Below are 19,107 nucleotides of genomic sequence, written 5' to 3' on the forward strand. Positions count from 1 at the left end.
AGGATATCTATCTAGGTGGGCGACAGCAGCTTTAGTTAGATCAGACAGGATATCTATCTAGGTGGAAATCAGACTCCATAATACATCTAGGAGGGACAGTCACAGTACACAGCAGCTTTAGTTAGAACAGACAGGATATCTATCTAGGAGGGACAGTCACAGTACACAGCAGCTTTAGTTAGAACAGACAGGATATCTATCTAGGTGGGAATCAGACTCCATAATACATCTAGGAGGGACAGTCACAGTACACAGCAGCTTTAGTTAGAACAGACAGGATATCTATCTAGGTAGTTAGAACAGACAGGATATCTATCTAGGTAGTTAGAACAGACAGGATATCTATCTAGGTGGACGACAGCAGCTTTAGTTAGAACAGACAGGATATCTATCTAGGTAGTTAGAACAGACAGGATATCTATCTAGGTAGTTAGAACAGACAGGATATCTATCTAGGTAGTTAGAACAGACAGGATATTTATCTAGGTGGGCGACAGCAGCTTTAGTTAGAACAGACAGGATATCTATCTAGGTAGTTAGAACAGACAGGATATCTATCTAGGTAGTTAGAACAGACAGGATATCTATCTAGGTGGGCGACAGCAGCTTTAGTTAGATCAGACAGGATATCTATCTAGGTGGAAATCAGACTCCATAATACATCTAGGAGGGACAGTCACAGTACACAGCAGCTTTAGTTAGAACAGACAGGATATCTATCTAGGAGGGACAGTCACAGTACACAGCAGCTTTAGTTAGAACAGACAGGATATCTATCTAGGTGGGCGACAGCAGCTTTAGTTAGATCAGACAGGATATCTATCTAGGTGGAAATCAGACTCCATAATACATCTAGGAGGGACAGTCACAGTACACAGCAGCTTTAGTTAGAACAGACAGGATATCTATCTAGGAGGGACAGTCACAGTACACAGCAGCTTTAGTTAGAACAGACAGGATATCTATCTAGGTGGAAATCAGACTCCATAATACATCTAGGAGGGACAGTCACAGTACACAGCAGCTTTAGTTAGAACAGACAGGATATCTATCTAGGTGGGAATCAGACTCCATAATACATCTAGGAGGGACAGTCACAGCACACAGCAGCTTTAGTTAGAACAGACAGGATATCTATCTAGGAGGGAATCAGACTCCATAATACATCTAGGAGGGACAGTCACAGTACACAGCAGCTTTAGTTAGAACAGACAGGATATCTATCTAGGTAGTTAGAACAGACAGGATATCTATCTAGGTAGTTAGAACAGACAGGATATCTATCTAGGTGGACGACAGCAGCTTTAGTTAGAACAGACAGGATATCTATCTAGGTAGTTAGAACAGACAGGATATCTATCTAGGTAGTTAGAACAGACAGGATATCCATCTAGGTAGTTAGAACAGACAGGATATCTATCTAGGTGGATGACAGCAGCTTTAGTTAGAACAGACAGGATATCTATCTAGATAGTTAGAACAGACAGGATATCTATCTAGGTAGTTAGAACAGACAGGATATCTGTCTAGGTGGACGACAGCAGCTTTAGTTAGAACAGACAGGATATATATCTAGGTAGTTAGAACAGACAGGATATCTATCTAGGTAGTTAGAACAGACAGGATATCTATCTAGGTGGAAGACAGCAGCTTTAGTTAGAACAGACAGGATATCTATCTAGGTAGTTAGAACAGACAGGATATCTATCTAGGTGGACGACAGCAGCTTTAGTTAGAACAGACAGGATATCTATCTAGGTAGTTAGAACAGACAGGATATCCATCTAGGTAGTTAGAACAGACAGGATATCTATCTAGGTGGCGACAGCAGCTTTAGTTAAAACAGACAGGATATCTATCTAGGTTGTTAGAACAGACAGGATATCCATCTAGGTAGTTAGAACAGACAGGATATCTATCTAGGTGGGCGACAGCAGCTTTAGTTAGAACAGACAGGATATATATCTAGGTAGTTAGAACAGACAGGATATCTATCTAGGTGGAAGACAGCAGCTTTAGTTAGATCAGACAGGATATCTATCTAGGTAGTTAGAACAGACAGGATATCTATCTAGGTGGACGACAGCAGCTTTAGTTAGAACAGACAGGATATCTATCTAGGTAGTTAGAACAGACAGGATATCTATCTAGGTGGCGACAGCAGCTTTAGTTAGAACAGACAGGATATCTATCTAGGTAGTTAGAACAGACAGGATATCTATCTAGGTGGCGACAGCAGCTTTAGTTAGAACAGACAGGATATCTATCTATCTAGGTAGTTAGAACAGACAGGATATCTATCTAGGTGGAAGACAGCAGCTTTAGTTAGAACAGACAGGATATCTATCTAGGTAGTTAGAACAGACAGGATATCTATCTAGGTGGGCGACAGCAGCTTTAGTTAGAACAGACAGGATATCTATCTAGGTAGTTAGAACAGACAGGATATCTATCTAGGTGGACGACAGCAGCTTTGGTTGGAACAGACAGGATATCTATCTAGGTAGTTAGAACAGACAGGATATCCATCTAGGTAGTTAGAACAGACAGGATATCTATCTAGGTGGGCGACAGCAGCTTTAGTTAGAACAGACAGGATATCTATCTAGGTAGTTAGAACAGACAGGATATCCATCTAGGTAGTTAGAACAGACAGGATATCTATCTAGGTGGGCGACAGCAGCTTTAGTTAGAACAGACAGGATATCTATCTAGGTAGTTAGAACAGACAGGATATCTATCTAGGTGGACGACAGCAGCTTTAGTTAGAACAGACAGGATATCTATCTAGGTAGTTAGAACAGACAGGATATCTATCTAGGTAGTTAGAACAGACAGGATATCTATCTAGGTAGTTAGAACAGACAGGATATCTATCTAGGTAGTTAGAACAGACAGGATATCTATCTAGGTGGGCGACAGCAGCTTTAGTTAGAACAGACAGGATATCTATCTAGGTAGTTAGAACAGACAGGATATCTATCTAGGTAGTTAGAACAGACAGGATATCTATCTAGGTGGGCGACAGCAGCTTTAGTTAGATCAGACAGGATATCTATCTAGGTGGAAATCAGACTCCATAATACATCTAGGAGGGACAGTCACAGTACACAGCAGCTTTAGTTAGAACAGACAGGATATCTATCTAGGAGGGACAGTCACAGTACACAGCAGCTTTAGTTAGAACAGACAGGATATCTATCTAGGTGGGAATCAGACTCCATAATACATCTAGGAGGGACAGTCACAGTACACAGCAGCTTTAGTTAGAACAGACAGGATATCTATCTAGGTAGTTAGAACAGACAGGATATCTATCTAGGTAGTTAGAACAGACAGGATATCTATCTAGGTGGACGACAGCAGCTTTAGTTAGAACAGACAGGATATCTATCTAGGTAGTTAGAACAGACAGGATATCTATCTAGGTAGTTAGAACAGACAGGATATCTATCTAGGTAGTTAGAACAGACAGGATATTTATCTAGGTGGGCGACAGCAGCTTTAGTTAGAACAGACAGGATATCTATCTAGGTAGTTAGAACAGACAGGATATCTATCTAGGTAGTTAGAACAGACAGGATATCTATCTAGGTGGGCGACAGCAGCTTTAGTTAGATCAGACAGGATATCTATCTAGGTGGAAATCAGACTCCATAATACATCTAGGAGGGACAGTCACAGTACACAGCAGCTTTAGTTAGAACAGACAGGATATCTATCTAGGAGGGACAGTCACAGTACACAGCAGCTTTAGTTAGAACAGACAGGATATCTATCTAGGTGGGCGACAGCAGCTTTAGTTAGATCAGACAGGATATCTATCTAGGTGGAAATCAGACTCCATAATACATCTAGGAGGGACAGTCACAGTACACAGCAGCTTTAGTTAGAACAGACAGGATATCTATCTAGGAGGGACAGTCACAGTACACAGCAGCTTTAGTTAGAACAGACAGGATATCTATCTAGGTGGAAATCAGACTCCATAATACATCTAGGAGGGACAGTCACAGTACACAGCAGCTTTAGTTAGAACAGACAGGATATCTATCTAGGTGGGAATCAGACTCCATAATACATCTAGGAGGGACAGTCACAGCACACAGCAGCTTTAGTTAGAACAGACAGGATATCTATCTAGGAGGGAATCAGACTCCATAATACATCTAGGAGGGACAGTCACAGTACACAGCAGCTTTAGTTAGAACAGACAGGATATCTATCTAGGTAGTTAGAACAGACAGGATATCTATCTAGGTAGTTAGAACAGACAGGATATCTATCTAGGTGGACGACAGCAGCTTTAGTTAGAACAGACAGGATATCTATCTAGGTAGTTAGAACAGACAGGATATCTATCTAGGTAGTTAGAACAGACAGGATATCCATCTAGGTAGTTAGAACAGACAGGATATCTATCTAGGTGGATGACAGCAGCTTTAGTTAGAACAGACAGGATATCTATCTAGATAGTTAGAACAGACAGGATATCTATCTAGGTAGTTAGAACAGACAGGATATCTGTCTAGGTGGACGACAGCAGCTTTAGTTAGAACAGACAGGATATATATCTAGGTAGTTAGAACAGACAGGATATCTATCTAGGTAGTTAGAACAGACAGGATATCTATCTAGGTGGAAGACAGCAGCTTTAGTTAGAACAGACAGGATATCTATCTAGGTAGTTAGAACAGACAGGATATCTATCTAGGTGGACGACAGCAGCTTTAGTTAGAACAGACAGGATATCTATCTAGGTAGTTAGAACAGACAGGATATCCATCTGGGTAGTTAGAACAGACAGGATATCTATCTAGGTGGCGACAGCAGCTTTAGTTAAAACAGACAGGATATCTATCTAGGTTGTTAGAACAGACAGGATATCCATCTAGGTAGTTAGAACAGACAGGATATCTATCTAGGTGGGCGACAGCAGCTTTAGTTAGAACAGACAGGATATATATCTAGGTAGTTAGAACAGACAGGATATCTATCTAGGTGGAAGACAGCAGCTTTAGTTAGATCAGACAAGATATCTATCTAGGTAGTTAGAACAGACAGGATATCTATCTAGGTGGACGACAGCAGCTTTAGTTAGAACAGACAGGATATCTATCTAGGTAGTTAGAACAGACAGGATATCTATCTAGGTGGCGACAGCAGCTTTAGTTAGAACAGACAGGATATCTATCTAGGTAGTTAGAACAGACAGGATATCTATCTAGGTGGCGACAGCAGCTTTAGTTAGAACAGACAGGATATCTATCTATCTAGGTAGTTAGAACAGACAGGATATCTATCTAGGTGGAAGACAGCAGCTTTAGTTAGAACAGACAGGATATCTATCTAGGTAGTTAGAACAGACAGGATATCTATCTAGGTAGTTAGAACAGACAGGATATCTATCTAGGTGGACGACAGCAGCTTTAGTTAGAACAGACAGGATATCTATCTAGGTAGTTAGAACAGACAGGATATCTATCTAGGTAGTTAGAACAGACAGGATATCCATCTAGGTAGTTAGAACAGACAGGATATCTATCTAGGTGGATGACAGCAGCTTTAGTTAGAACAGACAGGATATCTATCTAGATAGTTAGAACAGACAGGATATCTATCTAGGTAGTTAGAACAGACAGGATATCTGTCTAGGTGGACGACAGCAGCTTTAGTTAGAACAGACAGGATATATATCTAGGTAGTTAGAACAGACAGGATATCTATCTAGGTAGTTAGAACAGACAGGATATCTATCTAGGTGGAAGACAGCAGCTTTAGTTAGAACAGACAGGATATCTATCTAGGTAGTTAGAACAGACAGGATATCTATCTAGGTGGACGACAGCAGCTTTAGTTAGAACAGACAGGATATCTATCTAGGTAGTTAGAACAGACAGGATATCCATCTAGGTAGTTAGAACAGACAGGATATCTATCTAGGTGGCGACAGCAGCTTTAGTTAAAACAGACAGGATATCTATCTAGGTTGTTAGAACAGACAGGATATCCATCTAGGTAGTTAGAACAGACAGGATATCTATCTAGGTGGGCGACAGCAGCTTTAGTTAGAACAGACAGGATATATATCTAGGTAGTTAGAACAGACAGGATATCTATCTAGGTGGAAGACAGCAGCTTTAGTTAGATCAGACAAGATATCTATCTAGGTAGTTAGAACAGACAGGATATCTATCTAGGTGGACGACAGCAGCTTTAGTTAGAACAGACAGGATATCTATCTAGGTAGTTAGAACAGACAGGATATCTATCTAGGTGGCGACAGCAGCTTTAGTTAGAACAGACAGGATATCTATCTAGGTAGTTAGAACAGACAGGATATCTATCTAGGTGGCGACAGCAGCTTTAGTTAGAACAGACAGGATATCTATCTATCTAGGTAGTTAGAACAGACAGGATATCTATCTAGGTGGAAGACAGCAGCTTTAGTTAGAACAGACAGGATATCTATCTAGGTAGTTAGAACAGACAGGATATCTATCTAGGTGGGCGACAGCAGCTTTAGTTAGAACAGACAGGATATCTATCTAGGTAGTTAGAACAGACAGGATATCTATCTAGGTTGACGACAGCAGCTTTGGTTGGAACAGACAGGATATCTATCTAGGTAGTTAGAACAGACAGGATATCCATCTAGGTAGTTAGAACAGACAGGATATCTATCTAGGTGGGCGACAGCAGCTTTAGTTAGAACAGACAGGATATCTATCTAGGTAGTTAGAACAGACAGGATATCCATCTAGGTAGTTAGAACAGACAGGATATCTATCTAGGTGGGCGACAGCAGCTTTAGTTAGAACAGACAGGATATCTATCTAGGTAGTTAGAACAGACAGGATATCTATCTAGGTGGACGACAGCAGCTTTAGTTAGAACAGACAGGATATCTATCTAGGTAGTTAGAACAGACAGGATATCTATCTAGGTAGTTAGAACAGACAGGATATCTATCTAGGTAGTTAGAACAGACAGGATATCTATCTAGGTAGTTAGAACAGACAGGATATCTATCTAGGTGGGCGACAGCAGCTTTAGTTAGAACAGACAGGATATCTATCTAGGTAGTTAGAACAGACAGGATATCTATCTAGGTAGTTAGAACAGACAGGATATCTATCTAGGTGGGCGACAGCAGCTTTAGTTAGATCAGACAGGATATCTATCTAGGTGGAAATCAGACTCCATAATACATCTAGGAGGGACAGTCACAGTACACAGCAGCTTTAGTTAGAACAGACAGGATATCTATCTAGGAGGGACAGTCACAGTACACAGCAGCTTTAGTTAGATCAGACAGGATATCTATCTAGGTGGAAATCAGACTCCATAATACATCTAGGAGGGACAGTCACAGTACACAGCAGCTTTAGTTAGAACAGACAGGATATCTATCTAGGTGGAAATCAGACTCCATAATACATCTAGGAGGGACAGTCACAGTACACAGCAGCTTTAGTTAGAACAGACAGGATATCTATCTAGGTGGGAATCAGACTCCATAATACATCTAGGAGGGACAGTCACAGTACACAGCAGCTTTAGTTAGAACAGACAGGATATCTATCTAGGTAGTTAGAACAGACAGGATATCTATCTAGGTAGTTAGAACAGACAGGATATCTATCTAGGTGGACGACAGCAGCTTTAGTTAGAACAGACAGGATATCTATCTAGGTAGTTAGAACAGACAGGATATCTATCTAGGTAGTTAGAACAGACAGGATATCTATCTAGGTAGTTAGAACAGACAGGATATCTATCTAGGTAGTTAGAACAGACAGGATATCTATCTAGGTGGGCGACAGCAGCTTTAGTTAGAACAGACAGGATATCTATCTAGGTAGTTAGAACAGACAGGATATCTATCTAGGTAGTTAGAACAGACAGGATATCTATCTAGGTGGGCGACAGCAGCTTTAGTTAGATCAGACAGGATATCTATCTAGGTGGAAATCAGACTCCATAATACATCTAGGAGGGACAGTCACAGTACACAGCAGCTTTAGTTAGAACAGACAGGATATCTATCTAGGAGGGACAGTCACAGTACACAGCAGCTTTAGTTAGAACAGACAGGATATCTATCTAGGAGGGACAGTCACAGTACACAGCAGCTTTAGTTAGATCAGACAGGATATCTATCTAGGTGGAAATCAGACTCCATAATACATCTAGGAGGGACAGTCACAGTACACAGCAGCTTTAGTTAGAACAGACAGGATATCTATCTAGGTGGAAATCAGACTCCATAATACATCTAGGAGGGACAGTCACAGTACACAGCAGCTTTAGTTAGAACAGACAGGATATCTATCTAGGTGGGAATCAGACTCCATAATACATCTAGGAGGGACAGTCACAGCACACAGCAGCTTTAGTTAGAACAGACAGGATATCTATCTAGGAGGGAATCAGACTCCATAATACATCTAGGAGGGACAGTCACAGTACACAGCAGCTTTAGTTAGAACAGACAGGATATCTATCTAGGTAGTTAGAACAGACAGGATATCTATCTAGGTGGACGACAGCAGCTTTAGTTAGAACAGACAGGATATCTATCTAGGTAGTTAGAACAGACAGGATATCTATCTAGGTAGTTAGAACAGACAGGATATCTATCTAGGTAGTTAGAACAGACAGGATATCCATCTAGGTAGTTAGAACAGACAGGATATCTATCTAGGTGGATGACAGCAGCTTTAGTTAGAACAGACAGGATATCTATCTAGGTAGTTAGAACAGACAGGATATCTATCTAGGTAGTTAGAACAGACAGGATATCTATCTAGGTGGGCGACAGCAGCTTTAGTTAGAACAGACAGGATATCTATCTAGGTAGTTAGAACAGACAGGATATCTATCTAGGTAGTTAGAACAGACAGGATATCTATCTAGGTGGGCGACAGCAGCTTTAGTTAGATCAGACAGGATATCTATCTAGGTGGAAATCAGACTCCATAATACATCTAGGAGGGACAGTCACAGTACACAGCAGCTTTAGTTAGAACAGACAGGATATCTATCTAGGAGGGACAGTCACAGTACACAGCAGCTTTAGTTAGATCAGACAGGATATCTATCTAGGTGGAAATCAGACTCCATAATACATCTAGGAGGGACAGTCACAGTACACAGCAGCTTTAGTTAGAACAGACAGGATATCTATCTAGGTGGAAATCAGACTCCATAATACATCTAGGAGGGACAGTCACAGTACACAGCAGCTTTAGTTAGAACAGACAGGATATCTATCTAGGTGGGAATCAGACTCCATAATACATCTAGGAGGGACAGTCACAGTACACAGCAGCTTTAGTTAGAACAGACAGGATATCTATCTAGGTAGTTAGAACAGACAGGATATCTATCTAGGTAGTTAGAACAGACAGGATATCTATCTAGGTGGACGACAGCAGCTTTAGTTAGAACAGACAGGATATCTATCTAAGTAGTTAGAACAGACAGGATATCTATCTAGGTAGTTAGAACAGACAGGATATCTATCTAGGTAGTTAGAACAGACAGGATATCTATCTAGGTGGGCGACAGCAGCTTTAGTTAGAACAGACAGGATATCTATCTAGGTAGTTAGAACAGACAGGATATCTATCTAGGTAGTTAGAACAGACAGGATATCTATCTAGGTGGGCGACAGCAGCTTTAGTTAGATCAGACAGGATATCTATCTAGGTGGAAATCAGACTCCATAATACATCTAGGAGGGACAGTCACAGTACACAGCAGCTTTAGTTAGAACAGACAGGATATCTATCTAGGAGGGACAGTCACAGTACACAGCAGCTTTAGTTAGATCAGACAGGATATCTATCTAGGTGGAAATCAGACTCCATAATACATCTAGGAGGGACAGTCACAGTACACAGCAGCTTTAGTTAGAACAGACAGGATATCTATCTAGGTGGAAATCAGACTCCATAATACATCTAGGAGGGACAGTCACAGTACACAGCAGCTTTAGTTAGAACAGACAGGATATCTATCTAGGTGGGAATCAGACTCCATAATACATCTAGGAGGGACAGTCACAGCACACAGCAGCTTTAGTTAGAACAGACAGGATATCTATCTAGGAGGGAATCAGACTCCATAATACATCTAGGAGGGACAGTCACAGTACACAGCAGCTTTAGTTAGAACAGACAGGATATCTATCTAGGTAGTTAGAACAGACAGGATATCTATCTAGGTAGTTAGAACAGACAGGATATCTATATAGGTGGACGACAGCAGCTTTAGTTAGAACAGACAGGATATCTATCTAGGTAGTTAGAACAGACAGGATATCTATCTAGGTAGTTAGAACAGACAGGATATCTATCTAGGTAGTTAGAACAGACAGGATATCCATCTAGGTAGTTAGAACAGACAGGATATCTATCTAGGTGGATGACAGCAGCTTTAGTTAGAACAGACAGGATATCTATCTAGGTAGTTAGAACAGACAGGATATCTATCTAGGTAGTTAGAACAGACAGGATATCTATCTAGGTGGGCGACAGCAGCTTTAGTTAGAACAGACAGGATATCTATCTAGGTAGTTAGAACAGACAGGATATCTATCTAGGTAGTTAGAACAGACAGGATATCTATCTAGGTGGGCGACAGCAGCTTTAGTTAGATCAGACAGGATATCTATCTAGGTGGAAATCAGACTCCATAATACATCTAGGAGGGACAGTCACAGTACACAGCAGCTTTAGTTAGAACAGACAGGATATCTATCTAGGAGGGACAGTCACAGTACACAGCAGCTTTAGTTAGATCAGACAGGATATCTATCTAGGTGGAAATCAGACTCCATAATACATCTAGGAGGGACAGTCACAGTACACAGCAGCTTTAGTTAGAACAGACAGGATATCTATCTAGGTGGAAATCAGACTCCATAATACATCTAGGAGGGACAGTCACAGTACACAGCAGCTTTAGTTAGAACAGACAGGATATCTATCTAGGTGGGAATCAGACTCCATAATACATCTAGGAGGGACAGTCACAGTACACAGCAGCTTTAGTTAGAACAGACAGGATATCTATCTAGGTAGTTAGAACAGACAGGATATCTATCTAGGTAGTTAGAACAGACAGGATATCTATCTAGGTGGACGACAGCAGCTTTAGTTAGAACAGACAGGATATCTATCTAAGTAGTTAGAACAGACAGGATATCTATCTAGGTAGTTAGAACAGACAGGATATCTATCTAGGTAGTTAGAACAGACAGGATATCTATCTAGGTAGTTAGAACAGACAGGATATCTATCTAGGTGGGCGACAGCAGCTTTAGTTAGAACAGACAGGATATCTATCTAGGTAGTTAGAACAGACAGGATATCTATCTAGGTAGTTAGAACAGACAGGATATCTATCTAGGTGGGCGACAGCAGCTTTAGTTAGATCAGACAGGATATCTATCTAGGTGGAAATCAGACTCCATAATACATCTAGGCGGGACAGTCACAGTACACAGCAGCTTTAGTTAGAACAGACAGGATATCTATCTAGGAGGGACAGTCACAGTACACAGCAGCTTTAGTTAGATCAGACAGGATATCTATCTAGGTGGAAATCAGACTCCATAATACATCTAGGAGGGACAGTCACAGTACACAGCAGCTTTAGTTAGAACAGACAGGATATCTATCTAGGTGGAAATCAGACTCCATAATACATCTAGGAGGGACAGTCACAGTACACAGCAGCTTTAGTTAGAACAGACAGGATATCTATCTAGGTGGGAATCAGACTCCATAATACATCTAGGAGGGACAGTCACAGCACACAGCAGCTTTAGTTAGAACAGACAGGATATCTATCTAGGAGGGAATCAGACTCCATAATACATCTAGGAGGGACAGTCACAGTACACAGCAGCTTTAGTTAGAACAGACAGGATATCTATCTAGGTAGTTAGAACAGACAGGATATCTATCTAGGTAGTTAGAACAGACAGGATATCTATCTAGGTGGACGACAGCAGCTTTAGTTAGAACAGACAGGATATCTATCTAGGTAGTTAGAACAGACAGGATATCTATCTAGGTAGTTAGAACAGACAGGATATCTATCTAGGTAGTTAGAACAGACAGGATATCCATCTAGGTAGTTAGAACAGACAGGATATCTATCTAGGTGGATGACAGCAGCTTTAGTTAGAACAGACAGGATATCTATCTAGGTAGTTAGAATAGACAGGATATCTATCTAGGTGGGCGACAGCAGCTTTAGTTAGAACAGACAGGATATCTATCTAGGTAGTTAGAACAGACAGGATATCTATCTAGGTGGGCGACAGCAGCTTTAGTTAGATCAGACAGGATATCTATCTAGGTGGAAATCAGACTCCATAATACATCTAGGAGGGACAGTCACAGTACACAGCAGCTTTAGTTAGAACAGACAGGATATCTATCTAGGAGGGACAGTCACAGTACACAGCAGCTTTAGTTAGATCAGACAGGATATCTATCTAGGTGGAAATCAGACTCCATAATACATCTAGGAGGGACAGTCACAGTACACAGCAGCTTTAGTTAGAACAGACAGGATATCTATCTAGGTGGAAATCAGACTCCATAATACATCTAGGAGGGACAGTCACAGTACACAGCAGCTTTAGTTAGAACAGACAGGATATCTATCTAGGTGGGAATCAGACTCCATAATACATCTAGGAGGGACAGTCACAGCACACAGCAGCTTTAGTTAGAACAGACAGGATATCTATCTAGGAGGGAATCAGACTCCATAATACATCTAGGAGGGACAGTCACAGTACACAGCAGCTTTAGTTAGAACAGACAGGATATCTATCTAGGTAGTTAGAACAGACAGGATATCTATCTAGGTAGTTAGAACAGACAGGATATCTATCTAGGTAGTTAGAACAGACAGGATATCTATCTAGGTGGGCGACAGCAGCTTTAGTTAGAACAGACAGGATATCTATCTAGGTAGTTAGAACAGACAGGATATCTATCTAGGTAGTTAGAACAGACAGGATATCTATCTAGGTGGGCGACAGCAGCTTTAGTTAGATCAGACAGGATATCTATCTAGGTGGAAATCAGACTCCATAATACATCTAGGAGGGACAGTCACAGTACACAGCAGCTTTAGTTAGAACAGACAGGATATCTATCTAGGAGGGACAGTCACAGTACACAGCAGCTTTAGTTAGATCAGACAGGATATCTATCTAGGTGGAAATCAGACTCCATAATACATCTAGGAGGGACAGTCACAGTACACAGCAGCTTTAGTTAGAACAGACAGGATATCTATCTAGGTGGAAATCAGACTCCATAATACATCTAGGAGGGACAGTCACAGTACACAGCAGCTTTAGTTAGAACAGACAGGATATCTATCTAGGTGGGAATCAGACTCCATAATACATCTAGGAGGGACAGTCACAGCACACAGCAGCTTTAGTTAGAACAGACAGGATATCTATCTAGGAGGGAATCAGACTCCATAATACATCTAGGAGGGACAGTCACAGTACACAGCAGCTTTAGTTAGAACAGACAGGATATCTATCTAGGTAGTTAGAACAGACAGGATATCTATCTAGGTAGTTAGAACAGACAGGATATCTATCTAGGTGGACGACAGCAGCTTTAGTTAGAACAGACAGGATATCTATCTAGGTAGTTAGAACAGACAGGATATCTATCTAGGTAGTTAGAACAGACAGGATATCTATCTAGGTAGTTAGAACAGACAGGATATCCATCTAGGTAGTTAGAACAGACAGGATATCTATCTAGGTGGATGACAGCAGCTTTAGTTAGAACAGACAGGATATCTATCTAGGTAGTTAGAACAGACAGGATATCTATCTAGGTAGTTAGAACAGACAGGATATCTGTCTAGGTGGACGACAGCAGCTTTAGTTAGAACAGACAGGATATATATCTAGGTAGTTAGAACAGACAGGATATCTATCTAGGTAGTTAGAACAGACAGGATATCTATCTAGGTGGAAGACAGCAGCTTTAGTTAGAACAGACAGGATATCTATCTAGGTAGTTAGAACAGACAGGATATCTATCTAGGTGGACGACAGCAGCTTTAGTTAGAACAGACAGGATATCTATCTAGGTAGTTAGAACAGACAGGATATCCATCTAGGTAGTTAGAACAGACAGGATATCTATCTAGGTGGCGACAGCAGCTTTAGTTAAAACAGACAGGATATCTATCTAGGTTGTTAGAACAGACAGGATATCCATCTAGGTAGTTAGAACAGACAGGATATCTATCTAGGTGGGCGACAGCAGCTTTAGTTAGAACAGACAGGATATATATCTAGGTAGTTAGAACAGACAGGATATCTATCTAGGTGGAAGACAGCAGCTTTAGTTAGATCAGACAGGATATCTATCTAGGTAGTTAGAACAGACAGGATATATATCTAGGTAGTTAGAACAGACAGGATATCTATCTAGGTGGACGACAGCAGCTTTAGTTAGAACAGACAGGATATCTATCTAGGTAGTTAGAACAGACAGGATATCTATCTAGGTGGGCGACAGCAGCTTTAGTTAGAACAGACAGGATATATATCTAGGTAGTTAGAACAGACAGGATATATATCTAGGTAGTTAGAACAGACAGGATATCTATCTAGGTGGACGACAGCAGCTTTAGTTAGAACAGACAGGATATCTATCTAGGTAGTTAGAACAGACAGGATATCTATCTAGGTGGCGACAGCAGCTTTAGTTAGAACAGACAGGATATCTATCTAGGTAGTTAGAACAGACAGGATATCTATCTAGGTGGCGACAGCAGCTTTAGTTAGAACAGACAGGATATCTATCTATCTAGGTAGTTAGAACAGACAGGATATCTATCTAGGTGGAAGACAGCAGCTTTAGTTAGAACAGACAGGATATCTATCTAGGTAGTTAGAACAGACAGGATATCTATCTAGGTGGGCGACAGCAGCTTTAGTTAGAACAGACAGGATATCTATCTAGGTAGTTAGAACAGACAGGATATCTATCTAGGTGGACGACAGCAGCTTTGGTTGGAACAGACAGGATATCTATCTAGGTAGTTAGAACAGACAGGATATCCATCTAGGTAGTTAGAACAGACAGGATATCTATCTAGGTGGGCGACAGCAGCTTTAGTTAGAACAGACAGGATATCTATCTAGGTAGTTAGAACAGACAGGATATCCATCTAGGTAGTTAGAACAGACAGGATATCTATCTAGGTGGGCGACAGCAGCTTTAGTTAGAACAGACAGGATATATATCTAGGTAGTTAGAACAGACAGGATATCTATCTAGGTGGACGACAGCAGCTTTAGTTAGAACAGACAGGATATCTATCTAGGTAGTTAGAACAGACAGGATATCTATCTAGGTGGACGACAGCAGCTTTGGTTAGAACAGACAGGATATCTATGCCTCTCTGTGGTCCAGAATCCAATGCCTCTCTGTCGTCTAGAATCCAATGCCTCTCTGTCGTCTAGAATCCAATGCCTCCCTGTCGTCTAGAATCCAATGCCTCTCTGTCGTCTAGAATCCAATGCCTCTCTGTCGTCTAGAATCCAATGCCTCCCTGTCGTCTAGAATCCAATGCCTCTCTGTCGTCTAGAATCCAATGCCTCTCTGTCGTCTAGAATCGAATGCCTCTCTGTCGTCTAGAATCCAATGCCTCTCTGTCGTCTAGAATCCAATGCCTCCCTGTCGTCTAGAATCCAATGCCTCCCTGTCGTCTAGAATCCAATGCCTCCCTGTCGTCTAGAATCCAATGCCTCTCTGTCGTCTAGAATCCAATGCCTCCCTGTCGTCTAGAATCCAATGCCTCTCTGTCGTCTAGAATCCAATGCCTCTCTGTCGTCTAGAATCCAATGCCTCCCTGTCGTCTAGAATCCAATGCCTCCCTGTCGTCTAGAATCCAATGCCTCCCTGTCGTCTAGAATCCAATGCCTCCCTGTCGTCTAGAATCCAATGCCTCTCTGTCGTCTAGAATCCAATGCCTCTCTGTCGTCTAGAATCCAATGCCTCTCTGTCGTCTAGAATCCAATGCCTCTCTGTCGTCTAGAATCCAATGCCTCTCTGTCGTCTAGAATCCAATGCCTCCCTGTCGTCTAGAATCCAATGCCTCTCTGTCGTCTAGAATCTAATGCCTCCCTGTCGTCTAGAATCCAATGCCTCCCTGTCGTCTAGAATCCAATGCCTCCCTGTCGTCTAGAATCCAATGCCTCTCTGTCGTCTAGAATCCAATGCCTCCCTGTCGTCTAGAATCTAATGCCTCCCTGTCGTCTAGAATCTAATGCCTCCCTGTCGTCTAGAATCTAATGCCTCTCTGTCGTCTAGAATCTAATGCCTCTCTGTCGTCTAGAATCTAATGCCTCTCTGTCGTCTAGAATCTAATGCCTCCCTGTCGTCTAGAATCTAATGCCTCCCTGTCGTCTAGAATCTAATGCCTCTCTGTCGTCTAGAATCTAATGCCTCCCTGTCGTCTAGAATCCAATGCCTCTCTGTCGTCTAGAATCTAATGCCTTCCTGTCGTCTAGAATCAAATGCCTCCCTGTCGTCTAGAATCTAATGCCTCCCTGTCGTCTAGAATCTAATGCCTCTCTGTCGTCTAGAATCCAATGCCTCTCTGTCGTCTAGAATCTAATGCCTCTCTGTCGTCTAGAATCTAATGCCTCCCTGTCGTCTAGAATCCAATGCCTCTCTGTCGTCTAGAATCTAATGCCTTCCTGTCGTCTAGAATCAAATGCCTCCCTGTCGCCTAGAATCTAATGCCTCCCTGTCGTCTAGAATCTAATGCCTCCCTGTCGTCTAGAATCTAATGCCTCCCTGTCGTCTAGAATCCAATGCCTCTCTGTCGTCTAGAATCCAATGCCTCCCTGTCGTCTAGAATCCAATGCCTCTCTGTCGTCTAGAATCTAATGCCTCCCTGTCGTCTAGAATCCAATGCCTCTCTGTCGTCTAGAATCCAATGCCTCTCTGTCGTCTAGAATCCAATGCCTCTCTGTCGTCTAGAATCTAATGCCTCCCTGTCGTCTAGAATCCAATGCCTCTCTGTCGTCTAGAATCTAATGCCTCCCTGTCGTCTAGAATCCAATGCCTCTCTGTCGTCTAGAATCTAATGCCTTCCTGTCGTCTAGAATCTAATGCCTCTCTGTCATCTAGAATCCTCTCCCTCTCTCGATGGGTAACATGTGTTAACATTGTCAAAGCAAGTGAAGTAGATAATAATCAAAAAGTTAAATAAACAATACAAAATGAACAGTAAACATTACACTCACAGAAGTTCCAAAAGAATAAAGACATTTCAAATGTCATATTATGTTTAAATACAGTGTTGTAACAATGTGCAAAAGTTAAAGTACACAAGGGAAAATAAATAAACATAAATATGGGTTGTATTTACAATGGTGTTTGTTCTTCACTGGTTGCCCTTTTCTCGTGGCAACAGGTCACACATCTTGCTGCTGTGATGTCACACTGGTATTTCACCCAGTAGATAAAGGGAGTTTCTAACAATTGGTTTTGTTTTGGAATTCTTTGTGGGTCTGTGTAATCTGAGGGAAATATGTGTCTCTAATATGGTCATACATTTGGGCAGGAGGTTAGGAAGTGCAGCTCAGTTTCCACCTCATTTTGTGGGCAGAGTGCCCATAGCCTGCCTTCTCTTGAGAGCCAGGTCTGCCTACGGCGGCCTTTCTCAACAGCAAGGCTCTGCTCACCGAGTCTCTCTCTCTCTCTCTCTCTCATTAAGCCGCTCACTGAGTCTCTCAGAGTCTCTCTCTCTCTCTACCCCATAGGTTCCTTTTATTGGTCCACTGCAGTGTTCCACATGAACCCTGAGACTGAAGAACGTCTGTCTGGAAATAGAACACCCAGCCACTAGTGTCACATCACCATCAGAAGTGAGTGACATACACAAGGCCATTAACTGCCATTAAATGAGATTCAGGAAAAGTCCTGAATGGGAAAGACAAGACAAGGCAGGACTAACAGAACACAGTTCTTTTTTTCTGGACATATTTCTGGATCAGAATGTGTGATGTGTTATGATGACTGGGTGCAGGGGTGTCTGGAGCTGGTTGGTGCTGTTGAGGGTGTTAATTCATGTAGAGACAGACAGGACAGACAAGACAGACAAGACAGACACGGATAATATGACTCATTCTTATGGAGTTTTTCAGAGCAATTAAAAAGCAATTAAAAACTTGAGGTAAATGCAAAATACACAAAATAAAAGCAATTTCATGAACCTATAGTTTAGAGCCAGTTTAAATACCATAAGGCTGTGAAGAGAAGAAACAATCCCCTTCTATAATAATACTAACAATAATAAGTCACACCCTCCCTTACCAAATCACCACACAACGGAGGGAGGCAGCTGGCGGCATATTGATGACTACCTCAGTGATACATAGCATTACAGCATTACAACATATGGGTGACTATTCACCCCAGACAATATCCCCCAGATATGTAGGAGGGAAGAAGGAAAGGAGGGTAGCAGGAAAGGGAAGATTAAAGTTGGATTACCATCAGTGTGCTCATGAGGGGCTGACTGGTCCTCTCCTGGTGATTGTTTGCCTTTGAGCTTCTCCTCCTCCTGCTCTCTCTGTTGACCGTCTGTCTGTCTCTCCTCCTGCTCTCTCTGTTGACCGTCTGTCTGTCTCTCCTCCTCCTGCCCTCTCTGTTGACCGTCTGTCTGTCTCTCCTCCTGCTCTCTCTGTTGACCGTCTGTCTGTCTCTCCTCCTGCTCTCTCTGTTGACCGTCTGTCTGTCTCTCCTCCTGCTCTCTCTGTTGACCGTCTGTCTGTCTCTCCTCCAGCCCTCTCTCTTGACCGTCCGTCTGTGGTTCAGTTGTCCCGGGAGAGGCAGGACCAGGACAGGGGGGGTCCTCCTGCTTGCTGTCCGACCCAGAGAGGACGATCCAGGGGTGTTCTCTAGGGGTGAACTGATCAGGCCTGGAGCCTGGGGACACAGCAGGTGAACCTGTAGATTGTGAGTCTGGAGCTGAGAGGTGGAAGAGAGAAAACACAACAAGGTTCTTTATAGATGTACATGT

General features: G+C 42.1%; 1 protein-coding gene across 1 annotated transcript in view; it reads right to left on the minus strand.

Annotated features, from left to right (window-relative positions):
• Positions 1 to 19,107, minus strand: part of LOC149975407 (DNA annealing helicase and endonuclease ZRANB3-like) — a 108,722-nt gene that overhangs the window by 27,126 nt on the left and 62,489 nt on the right. Inside the window, exon 15 of the mRNA XM_090207324.1 lies at positions 18,579 to 19,055. Within this exon, the coding sequence (XP_090063450.1) occupies positions 18,579 to 19,055 (477 nt within the window). The remainder of the gene's footprint in view (positions 1 to 18,578; positions 19,056 to 19,107) is intronic.

This window comes from Oncorhynchus mykiss, chromosome 18, assembly GCF_057628025.1.
Source record: "Oncorhynchus mykiss isolate SJ-2025 chromosome 18, ASM5762802v1, whole genome shotgun sequence".
Taxonomy (NCBI): Eukaryota; Metazoa; Chordata; class Actinopteri; order Salmoniformes; family Salmonidae; genus Oncorhynchus; species Oncorhynchus mykiss.